Source organism: Anguilla rostrata, chromosome 2, assembly GCF_018555375.3.
Source record: "Anguilla rostrata isolate EN2019 chromosome 2, ASM1855537v3, whole genome shotgun sequence".
Lineage (NCBI taxonomy): Eukaryota > Metazoa > Chordata > Actinopteri > Anguilliformes > Anguillidae > Anguilla > Anguilla rostrata.
This window is the reverse complement of record NC_057934.1, coordinates 23,127,656-23,140,681: the sequence shown is the minus strand read 5'-3', so window position 1 is coordinate 23,140,681 and position 13,026 is coordinate 23,127,656. Positions and strand designations below refer to the sequence as shown.

Below are 13,026 nucleotides of genomic sequence, written 5' to 3'. Positions count from 1 at the left end.
GACCCTGAGCAGGAATAAGCAGGTTAGATAATGGATGGATGATGTTTCAGCGTAACTCCACTGCCCGCCCCTGGGAATCATGTTATACATACATACAACTCTCCAGTTGGATCAAATGTTTCTGGTTTTTCATTACATGTCTTCCTTAATTACATGTCTTTAACAATGCAGCACTGAAGTGGCTCCTGGTTAGGATCAGGTTATTAATGAATGTTACAGTAACACAGTGCTACTGTACAGTATATCCCGATTTGTTTGCACAGCGAAATATGTGGAAACTGCCAGGCAGTCCCACCAGATTCTCACAGACACAATGAAGAGACACGCCCAAAAAAACCCCAATATGCAATAGATTTTATTCAAAGTTGTTGTTTTTTAAAAAAAAAAAACCACAGCATTACCCTTGGCAATCTAGCCATATGTGTTGTGCCCTCACTAAATGTATTACTATTCTGTGAACCATTTTATTTTATTTTCATATTTTAAGCCTTTAAAAGCTTGTTCTCAAGTCATGAACAATGAATCTTTGATAAGCAACTTCTCTTTGATAAGCAACTGCTATAAAATGACCACATTTTTACACATAAACGAGAGAAAGAGCTTTGGTGGGAACAGTAGTTACAGACCGTGCAAAAGCTTGTACACATTAATGAGAGATCGAGCTTCAGTTAATAAACCAAACTGAGGTAACAGATAATGTGATGCTGCATTTCACCACCTCCATTCTGACACCGGGAATGCAGAGGTCTCTTTGTGAGGTATCTGAAGAACAGAGCCAGTCAAACCCCTGTAAAGAACTGCAGTTATTTATGCACAGTAATAAAGGGCAGATTAGGTTCAAATGCACTATGTGCATCCTGATGTATGAGACTCTCTATGCACCTTGATGTGATGCTCCTTCAATTCTTTTAAGAAGGGCTGTTGTGTGCACCAGTGTGTTCACTCAATCCACCAATAAATCAACTTTTATTTTGTAAAGCAATTTTACTGTCAAATGGTGCCAGAGTACTTTTGGAATTGCCAGACCGATTTCCAGATGGAAAAATAATTTTTAAAACTTGAAAACAAATCTTTAAGTGGAAAACATTTAATAGATTACTGTAATAGATCTTATTTATACACTACAGTAGTGATACTCAGGTCCTGTGGGCTTTGCTCCAACCGTGCGCTACACAACCAGATTTCACTTATTATTTTACCAGCTTAGTTCAGGAAATAGTGGTAGCAGCTGAGTACCCAATGGAAACCCACACAGACATGAGGAGAACATGCAAACTCAATGCAGAAAGGTTGAGTTTCAAACTCAGTACTTTCTAACCGTGAGGCAATAGTGCTATTCAGTGCACCACCGTGTCATGCCTAACATATGTCACACCCATTTTAAATACATATGTGTCATATGTGTGTGTGCATGCTTTGTATGTGTTGTGTTTAAAAGCTGCATTTTCACTTGGCTGTATGAGTGACTGAGATACAGCAATAAAATCACTGAATTTAATCTTGCCAGCTATTTTACAGTATAATTAAAGTCACCCATGCCTTGTGGTACTGAAAATAATACGTCTTATAAAGAAAAAATTAAAGTGAATGAGAACTCTGGGGCAGTTTAAAAAAAATCTGTGGGCATGGGCTAGACAAGCTAATTTAATATGTTTAGTGCGCAATCTGGAAGCTTCACTGGTGCTCTAGCATCAGTTCTGTAGTACTCAATCCTCCCACAAGGTGGCTGTCTTTAGCTTTTAAAGCAATACAGCAATATGGTATTGTGCTGGCCAAAGCTGGTCAAATATAAAAGCTATGATCGCTTTAGATGATAGAAAATACACAACTGTATAACTGTATAACTAAGCATTTTCCCTATTATCTGTACTGTAAAAGCAAGAAAACAGAAAACTTTTTCTCACTGATTCCAAAACCTCAGAGATCACAGGGAGGCTCTTTGGTTTTTGGTGCTGGGAATTCATTTCTCAAAAGTTTGTTCCATGCACATTCAAACATGTAAAAGAACTGAACCATAACAAAACAGTGCAGTCACAGGTAGGAAGTACCAGATCAGGTTTTTTTGCTGTTCTGTCAGGACTGAGCCCTGTGACCTGCAGCACAGGTACTGTATACGCCACATGTTTTTGCAGTTCAAACTAGGAACAAGAGTGTCCTTCTAGGACAGTTTCTGTAGAGTTAGAGAGAGAGAGAAGTTAGTTGGACATTTTTCAATTTTAGGTTTGTATAGTCCATTGTTATTATAATACAAATAACAGGTCTTCAAAATACAGTATGTATATAATATCATGGAGCTCAACAAATTCAGTTACATTTAAATTTCAGTTTGAAGCTCACACAGGCAGTAAATGGAGGAGAAATAGAAAGAGACAGAATAAAGAGATGGAGGGAGAGTGACATAAAGAGATGGAGGGAGACAGAGTAAAGAGATGGAGGCAGAGAGGCACCGTTTTCAGCAGCTCTATCTCTGAGCGAAGCGCCTGCCGCACATGACTCGGCTCCCCTTCCTTCAGCTCCGCGACCTCGCTCTTCAGCCTTAGACAGCACCACCGCCACCATCATCATCATCACCATCATCATCTTTAGTATCATCATCATAATCGTCATCACCATTATCATCTTCATCACTACGATCAGCATCATCATCACCATCATCATACACATATACACACACTGTAGCACACAAACACACACTATTACAAAGCATACAACCAGGTCAACGTAAAGGCTGTTTTATACTTCTGTGGAGTGCACGTAAAAATGGGTCTGCTTTGGGGTTGTGCGGCATGTGCGAACTGCGAGGGTTGCACACCACGTCCGCGTTGCCACGCCGCACAGAAGATGATTGCTGATATAAGGTCAGTCTGGCAGACTGCTCTGGCTAACAGGTTATAACAGTTGATTCAACGTTAAATATGCGGCTAAAAGCAGGCGAATGTCTTCGTTGAAATAAGCAATTTGGTGCCCTAGACAAGATATTTTAGTTGGTGCCCCTTGCATCGCAGCCAATTCCATCACCAATCATTGTGTTCATACACTCACACAGAAACTGCATAGTTTTATGTCTTTGAGATTTTCTTTATTTTAGAAAGAAAAAAAACCCACAAAATAAAACAGTATTAAAGAAACAAGTGACATAAAACGAATTATAAATACAATATTTCTCAGTAAAGGACACCTTGGCATTTTAACAGTTCTAAAATCAATGTGCTACAAAAGCCAGCATTTTAAAGTAGTTAAAACAGCAACATTATTCTTTCAATTTTTAATTGTTGTTACGTCCCCTCCCCTTTTCAGTGTTCAATTTTGCAATAGATGGCAACGTTGAATAATGGTTCTAGTTACTGGCTTCATTTAGGGATGCCAACCATCCCACAAAATACGTAATCGTCCCTTATTTGGACAGTAGAATAGGCATTCCGTATTTAACTCATGGCTACAGGACGCATTTTCATCCATATCTTTGTGAACAATTCCGGCAGTAACCGCTGTTTTGAATACAATAGATAACACGCATGCTGTGAGACCATTCTGACCTAAAACCCAGAATTTTAATATTGGCTAGGTGACAAGTGACAGCGAATCTATCAAAAAGCTAACTGGCATTCAAACTCGGTTTCAGAATGTCTTGGAAATATGCAATGTGTGAGACCGCAACATTTTAAAAAGCAAGACAGAGCTAGGGAGATTAATTTGAATGAGTTATGGTTTCATGTAATTTTCTTAAATAATGTAATGACAAAATGACCAAAATTGGTGCTAATTGTATGGTATGAAACAAGAAGGAACTTTTTTTTGTTGTTGATTTTGTTGTAGGTTTGATAGAATTAACAACCAGAGTTTTTGCGTAACAACAGTCCAAATAGAACTACCAACCACAGTTTTGCTTGACAACAGTAAAATAATGTGCCGAAACAGCTGCGAAAGAATATTTTACTTTCAGGTGATTAAGTTGATAAAAATCAATAAATATTAAAGTAACCATATATATATAGTCATTGTTGGTAACCTGTTGTATAAGCGGAATAAACCACTCCGGGCCTCTGCCGCAATAGAAAAACCAGCAAAAAAGTAATGTTGCAAAAAAGGACATATCCTTCTGGAGCTGAGAAAAGAAAGAAGAAGAAAACAGAAGATGACAAAAAACAGAAAGATAAAGGTATGTTTGCATGACTAATTACAGTATTTTACCATAAACATTCAACTGGCTAGATAGATGCCTCAAACATGCCTTCAGTTCAGTCAAAGGTATGTTCAGCTAGCGTTTTAATCTAACAAATTAGCTAGATTCCCCCTGTTAAAATCGAAATTTCTCTAGCTAGCTTGTTAGCTAGCTTGCTATTATATATACAACTAGGTGGATTTAAGATGTCAAGGCTATTTAGGGATGTTTAATCAAACGTTAAATTTTTTAAGATATGCTAGCTTGGCTATGTTGTTAGCTAACGTTCTGCACTTTTGCACATAGCAAATTTTTTTAAACCAAAAGCAATTAAAGTGATTAACTTGTTTACAGTAAATGCATTGTCTGCTGGTTTATTTTGTTACTTTTCAGTACGGAAAGACGGGAGCCCGCACTCTTAATGAATAGATATAAATTATGAATGTCTACGCATTCATCATTTTCATTTTTATTCCTATTTGGACAAAGAGACAGACATGTTTTGGCCTAAGCCGTCCTCAGTGTCTTGAAGTTCTTCTGACCAACAGGAAATATAAATGCCTAGCCTTCTTGTCACACACATTGGCCTAAGACAGGTTTTGGTCATTATTGATTATATGATTGTATAATTATTCAATCAATTAGAAGCTAATTTACATATATAATTGGCTATTATGATGTCATGTTTATTCTGGTTTTATATTTCCTGTTGGTCAGAAGAACTTCAAGACACTGAGGACGGCTTAGGCCGAAACATGTCTGTCTCTTTGTCCAAATAGGAATAAAAATGAAAATGATTTTGTTGCATAGACATTCATAATTTATATCTATTAATTAAGAGTGTGGGCTCCCGTCTTTCCTTTCTATGATTATCTATGAGAAGCCAATGCACCATTCATTTGTTATATAACCTAGTTTGTTAAAAACTTCTTTGAGCGCATGGGTTGGTAAATTTTTTTTGTTACTTTTCAGTACACCACGTCCAGTATGCCTCTTAGTACTGTACTTAGTACTTTGAATATTAAAGTGCAAATTAATACCAGACCACACTAGTGAGTTTGCTACCTTTTAAGATTAAAAACCATAGAAGGGTAAAGACATGCCAGGTTGACATTGGTATGATGTAAGCAACACAGCTACGACTAATAAAATTGATAATGGGTGTGTTAGATTTACAGGAGGTAAATCAGCGGTGGGGGGTCCCCAAATCAAATTCTGCTTCGGGTCCCATAAAGGCTTGGGCCAGCCCTGACGTATAGATAATTAAATACACTGTATTGAATCATTGTAGTTTGACCATTTTCTTTATTGTGTGTTCCATAGTTTACCATAGCTTCACTCACCATGGTACTGTAAACTATGATTTTCTGACATGGTTTACAAGGTTACTTAGTACCCAGTCTTATCAGTCAGCATGCACCATAGTTTATGACAGCACAACAGTTACCATGGTCAAAATACATGAAACCAGAATTGTCCCCCTTTTTTATTTCATAGATAATAACATTGGATATTTTAATGATATATTGACTGCCGAACTGCAAATGTCCCCGGTTTACATTTCAGAAATCTGGTCACCTTAAACTACTATGCAATAGATAAACTATTCATTCATCACATTACCTCTGTCTTTTTCCTGTTTTTCCTCCTCTTCTTCTTTTTCTTCCCTGGGCACCAGAGGGCTTTGGTCTTTTTGACATGATATAGGCAACCAATCCAGAAAATATGGCCTATTTAATAGGCTATAGGCTATGCAGTTATTTGAATATTTTTGTGGTCATGAGTGCAGTATTTAGTAGGTTTGCACATATGAATGAATATGCATTATATTGTATTATCTCTCTGGTTAGCTCTGTCTTGCATTAATCTGGCTACCTGGATACGTAATACAGCCAACTTTACTTTGTTTTTAAAGCACGAGCTAATCGCTTTCTTCAGAACTATAACGGTCAGTAACCAAATCGAATTACGCGGCCTGTGCAACCATGCCGCACAAGTATAAATGAACTGCCCGTTCGCGAGTGTCGCACACAACGCAAATTACGCGAACTATGCAGACTAAGTATAAAACATCCTTTAAGTCACGCTGTCCTATTAAACACCAGTTAAATCACAGTACTTCCTGTTATATTTTACATAAAAATGATCCTATGTCATAGATAGAGCCTCCCTACTATGTGCTGCAAGATCAGCATCTACCTTTTACACAAAGTGAATTGGGACAGACAGTAGCAGTTCTCAGAGGTGACCTCATGGGCTGTCAATCACTGACTGCTATGAGACAGAAAGCTGTGCTCTAGAGAAAGATACTATGATTGGTGAAAGACGGTGAGTTACTGATAATGGACGACAGCTCTGCTTATTTAGGGTTCATGAAGCTAATCAGTGGGATTAAAGCTGCAATGACATATTACAGAGGGAAACCAAGAAGAGGGACTGAAAGCATCTAGTTTAATCACTGATCTAAGATCGGTTAATGGCTCTTCTTTACATTTATAAAAGTGGTGTATTGTCCTACCTTCCGAAATAAAGAATAAATGTGTTTTATCACTCAGTCAAGCCATCAAAAGAATCAACCAACAGTGTGTGTATCTGTGTGCACACGAATAAGCATGTGCGTGAGAGGTAGAGTGTATGTCAATTAAGTAAGTGTGTTCAATAACTGCCATTTACCTGCTCTTTAACAGACGGCTATCGTTTAGCTAAATTGACACTGGTCATTCAATTTGAGGCGATCAATAGGTGTGTAAGTGTGTGTCCAGTTTGGAGCAGTGATTGATGACGTGCTGAGGGAGAGCTTTCGCAGCTGGGGGGGGGGGGGGGGGCTTCACACATGCTGAGGGGTCATCCACGGCAATGTGGCCGGTATCCAGGGGGATGAAGCCCCCCCCGGCATGTGATTTACAGCCTGTTCAGCCCCCATGCACTGTGTACCGCCACATATTTAGGGGTCCAAGCAGCAAGGCTGGTGGAACTCTCTTATATCCTTATATCTGTTAGGATTATTATTAGGGGTCCAAGCAGCAAAGCTGGTGGAACCCTATTGTATCTATTCGGATTATTAGGGGTCCAAGCAGTGAAGCAGGTGTAACCCTATTGTATCTGTTGGGATTATTATTATTATTATTATTATTATTTTTCTCCGCTAAAAGTGTCTGAGGCTCAGCAACCACAAGTCCTAGAGCAACCAAATTTGGTAGGTGGGTTCCTATGGCCCCCCACTACTCAGGCACTACAAATCACCTATGTCGGCCAGATGGTGGTGCTATAACAAAGGGTCATACTTTAAAAGGCCATAACTCCCACACCATAAGTCAGATCAACACAAAACTTCATTGACCGATGCATCTGCATGTGCTCTACAACTTTGTTATTTGGACCACCTATGTCCGCCATATTGTTTGCCCGCCTTTTGGGCTGCGTCCGAATAGTCAAAAAAATACGTCCTATGTCTTTTCTTTGACCTCGATGGAAAACGTCATGAGGTTAAGGAAAGATGTGAAGAAGAATTCAAAAGGACTTAGGTAAAGACAACCGTGGTGTTAAGAGAATCTGACTGCACTTATACTATGCTACGTAATTATGTGATGGCGGATGTTATTGACGTGGGTCTGCCGTGGTAAAACTACAGTGTTCCAAAGATGGACTGCTAAAAGCGCATCTTAGATAGGCTACTTCGCCCCGTGCGTTCTTACCATGTTGTTTCATTCAGGCTATATGAACGTAGACAATTGGGTGAAAAATATTACTTCATTACCAAGGTTGGAATTGAAATAAAAAAGGAATGTAGGCTACCAGTCACAAAAGTGAAACAAAATGGTTGTCACATTGAGAATGGTTGCTCACGCTCACCCTCCTGTCCACTCATATTTATCGACATGAATCCCAATTAGTATGATTGTATGAAAATAATTGTTAAATGTATGCAAGATAGGCATAACATGTAAGGCCTACAAATCTACTACTGTACAACATATCATCATTCTTATGTTTCAAACATGTTGAATTAAAAACATCATCTGGCTAAAAACGTCTCATATCCCTTTTTCTTGAAAGACAGATTTCTGTGTTATGGTTAATATGCTGATTATGATCTGATTATAAGCCTATGCATATAATAGTTTAAGAACGACTACACAACTCAGTCAAGTTGATCGTTTGTTTTCGTGAACGGCCGAATGGTGCGTAGCTTTAAATGTTGCTGCTGCAAGGAATTGTCGGACGGCATTATCTCCTTTCTTTTCGTAAAGGATGGTCCAGTGTCCCCTATGCTAAAGGAGATAAGAAAGGAAGCATAGAAGCACCTTTCCTCAGCATTTAGAGAATTCGAACAGCTCTTATCATGGCTGCCACTTAGATACTTTCGGGTCATTTCACTCAGTTAGGAACCTTCCTAAGCAAAAAAGACTATTCGGACGCAGCCATGGACTTTTTTATTAGTTGCGGCGCGGAAGAGCTGTAGCTCCACATCTAAAGTGTTACAACATCTAGTAAACTCCTTTACGGCAAGCGGCTAGAAGATATCCATGTCGACACAACTAAGTAATCCGACATCGTCGGGTCTAGTTTTTATCAGTGAGGGGAGAGTCTGAACTTCATAATGGACAATATTATCTATGTGGGTATTCATAAAAATATTCTTTCACCACTCAAAAATCGTATTCCGTCATAGCAACAAGATAACCCCGACAACAACCCTAAGATATGCCAATACGGCAGTGAAAGCGATGTTCACCAAGTAACGAAATAAACAAGACAACGTTTTTAAAAAATGATACCATGTCATTCTACAGTCAATATCTGGGACTAAATATTGAATAAATTTACAACCTTACCTTTGGTTTTACGCGTAGAGATGTCCTTTTTGAGAGCGAGTGGTCATATATTGTCTTGGATAATCCGTTTGTGAAATATACGTGCATCTGTGATGCCTGGGTACCTTCAAAAATAGCTGTGCGTAATACCACACCTGTTGTTTACAGCATTGTCGCCTTTTTTAGTACAGCCTGGCTTGATTGACAATTCATTTATTCAGTAGGTGAGAGTATAAGCTTTCTAACAATGTATAACATGTCTGATTTTGCTTTTGGAATAGCGTTTTATTTTTATTTAACCTTTATTTACCCAGGGTAGGTTCACTGAGCGCGGATGCAGAATGCCCTGCTTCGCACTCATACACATTCACACCTGAGAGCTGCCCAGTACAACCACAGAGCAGCTCTACTTTTTTATCGGTCAGCATAACCGAAAATTCTTATCGCATTCACTAACGCATTCACTCTGGGGTAGCAGTAAAAGACGCTGCACCTAACGAAACGTTGTCAACGATTTTTTATAATTTCTTGGAAAATGCTATTATTATTGAGGACTTCTGGGCATAGCTAAGCCATGTGTTTGCTGATAGACCTATCTGACATCATTGTCTGGAGCAAAACAGAAGTGGATAGGACTGTATCATTGATTCACTGTCTCTGCCTCTTACAACACAGATAAAATTTCATCATTGCTATGTAAGTATTACTGCTCAAAATATTTCGGTTCGTTCTGTTGCTACCATAATATAACAAACTTTCTTGTATCTACAGCTGCAGTTTCTCACTGCAATTACTAATATTGAATATAAACAAAAGACGCAATTTATGCTGTAGTCTGCCAATGTCGAAATAAATAATAAGGTACTCAGCGGGCAGCACGCAGGTAGCAGGGATGTCAAGTTGATATTTGGTTTTTTGTTTTGTTTTTTTCAATGTCGTATTTATTATTTGAAAATATTTATTCTATCTGTCTCTGAGGCGCTCTGAAATGTGGATGAGCAATGCATTGGAATATGTGTCTGACGTAGTGTTGCACGGTATACCGAAACTTCAGCACCTTTTTGGTACTTAAAAAAAACGCTTCAGTATTAGAATTTTCCGACGTTCGGTACTTTTAGGTCAAATGTAAAAGCCAGGGAAATGTGTCTCCCGCAGGACGGAGTGTGGCACAGTGGATAAGGAACTGCGCTTGTAACCGAAAGGTCGCAGGTTCGATTCCCGGGTAAGGACACTGCCGTTGTACCCTTGAGCAAGGTACTTAACCTGCATTGCTTCAGTATATATCCAGCTGTATAAATGGATACAATGTAAAGTGCTATGTAAAAAAGTTGTGTAAGTCGCTCTGGATAAGAGCGTCTGCTAAATGCCTGTAATGTAATGTAATGTAATTACTGATTGAGAGGATAAAATGTGTAATTTGTCAGAATCTTCGCTAGATGGCAGTAGCAATTAAGGTAGCCAAATCAGGTGACGTGCTCTTGTGCATTCCTCCTCGATACAGCGCAAGCTTCGACTCGGTTTTCTAATCTGGAAATATTTTATTATAGGAAGATGCTAAATTGTTATTAAAATATGCTGTTTTTAGATCTATTTAAAAGTGAAATACCTGTTTAAAGATTATTTCGTTTACAATTGTTTAATTTTTGAAATATATTTAATATATTTTTCTATTGTTTAGTGTTGTAACACTATAGGCCTATGCTTATTAATATGTTGAACAGGCTTCAACTTAAAGGTTGTTAATAAACCAGGTTGTTAATGAACCGTGAATTCAAAAATGAGGTCAACCCTTGTGGACATTACGTTTCTGATCTATTAAGGTACTTTCAGTATCGTTTGGTACCAGGTATAAAATCAATATTGTTTAAATTTCAAGTATCGTTTCAGTATCGAGTATCGTGATGCTAAACCTGGTATGGGTATCAAAGTCAAAATTTTGGTATCGTGACAACACTAGTCTGACGCCTTTTTTAGTTGCGGCGCAGAAGCGCTGCAGCTCTACATATACGCCGGGCCATCTAAGTGTTCCGACATGCCATCTAAGTGTTACGACATAGTAATGGCCTTTACAGCAAGCGGCAAGGACACATCCACACACGCAACTAAGTCATCCGACAGCATCTTTTAGCCCAAAATTGGCCGTAAGTCATCAATATTTTATACAATCATCATGGTATTCAGTAAATATGTTGGGTGAAGGTATATGATCATGAGGACAAAACCATTTTAAAATCGCTCCATAGGGGGCGCAATAGTGCCAATGCTTGGACCCCTCCCAACACCGCTTGCAGCTTTAATTCCAATTGATTTCCCTTTAGTTAAGCCCCACGAGGGGAGGAAGCAGCCTGCACAACACTGCAACCCCAGAGCCTCAGCTCAGCTTAATTAACCAGCCATAGCTACAGATATCTGTTACATCCGCCTCTGCTACTTCCCCGGACACGCCCTCCACTTCCCATTCGGTGGCTCCCTAGTCTGTCACCTTCCCGGTAGCTCCCGCCCTCTCTCTCTCCCTGTGTGTCTGTGTGTGATTGTTGGAGTGGAGACAGGTGTACTGGAGTCAGAGCAGAAGCGCCACCAGCTGCATCTCATAATCAAGACTCCTACAAATACTCAGCTCTGCCTCATCCACGCTGCCAGATCGTAGCCTCTGCTCAGTCAGTCTATGCTTCTAGCCATTTTTCCTATCGCGAGGCCTAGCTACTCTGATAGCCCGTTTGATTATACCGAAACCAGTGGGTTTTTTTTTTCTTGCAGTTCCGTTTGCTCTTTCTCCAGTCGCTGTCCTCCGCCCCCGCTCAGCTCATTTCCCCCCAGGATTCTACTCCAGATCTGCTCAGCTCGGTTCCCCAGCTCTGTGTTCCACTCTGCTCAGCTCCTCCCTAGGTTCCGCTCCAGATCTGCTCGGCTCGGCCCCCCAGCTCTCCCTCTGCATTCACCCCTGCCTCCACGGCCAGCTGCTAGCCCGGCTCCCCATTCTTTCAGCTATCTTCCCAGCTCCGCCCACTCCCTGGCTGTCCATTGTCTGTTCCCTCTACCCCTAATAAATACTCTGCTTTACCTTAATTCAGTCTCCCTTCCTCTGTGCCTTGCACGTGGGTTCACCAGCCTAGAGCCCCCCTAACAGATATCACTGATGCATTAAATCATATAACACAACACTGATACACACCACTGGGGTACTGCTACACACCAATGAGTTACTAATACAGCACACTGAGATACTGCTACACACCACTGACTTACTACAGGGTTCATACACTTTTTCACCAATGATTTTCAATGACTTTTCCATGACTTCTCCACAACCTTTAACTGAATTTCCATGACCAAAACAAATGACTATCTCAGCAGGATGATTTAAAATTATTTATTGTAACACTAAGTAAAATTAGGTCTGCATCTGAAACATATGGTGCCTCTCTAAAACAAATAAACACCAGACAGACACACACTTATGCTGGCCCCACACTAGAGGACAATTGGGCCGATTTTGTGCCTGATTCGCTCTTCCCGACAATCGCGGGGGCGTTCCCGATCCGAGGTTAATCTGAACCGATTATCTGACCAAATGATCCTGTAGTGTGAGGGGTTTACAGACATAATCTTATTGTTACTGACTGGATCGGAGTCTCCCCGATCTCGAATTGAAAATATCAAACATGTTGAGCAGAAACCCGCAACAGCCAATGAGGGCGAGCTGACCAGCAAGCGTCACCAACCGAATTTATTTCGGCTTGCCAAAACCGAAGAAGTTCTCTGCGGACGATATTGTTTTTTTACTCGATGCGGTTAGGCAACTACACGTAGCAACAAAAGTATCAATATTATTGTATTGTGTATATATGTAATTATTGTAACGGTGTGGTCTCCATGGAGATGGGGAATCAGCTTGCGGAAATAAAAAAAAGTCCCTGGAATCGCCACACAAATTGTTTAGTGTAAACGCCGTGTCTGGTGTGTGCGTTCTTATGATTAAAATATTAAAAATCGGTTAAATCTGTCTGTCTGTCTGTGGTCTCCCACGTTTTTAAAATCGGTTAAGATTTG

The 13,026-nt window shown here is 39.8% G+C and overlaps 1 protein-coding gene across 4 annotated transcripts in view; it reads right to left on the bottom strand.

The window, feature by feature from the left end:
• Positions 1-395: 395 nt before the first annotated feature.
• ccdc172 (coiled-coil domain containing 172) overlaps positions 396-13,026 on the bottom strand; it is a 38,381-nt gene continuing 25,750 nt past the window's right edge. For all 4 annotated transcript variants that reach the window (XM_064321333.1, XM_064321332.1, XM_064321330.1 and 1 more), the window contains one exon: positions 396-2,535. In XM_064321333.1, the coding sequence (XP_064177403.1) occupies positions 2,334-2,535 (202 nt within the window). In that variant the 3' untranslated portion in view covers positions 396-2,333. The remainder of the gene's footprint in view (positions 2,536-13,026) is intronic.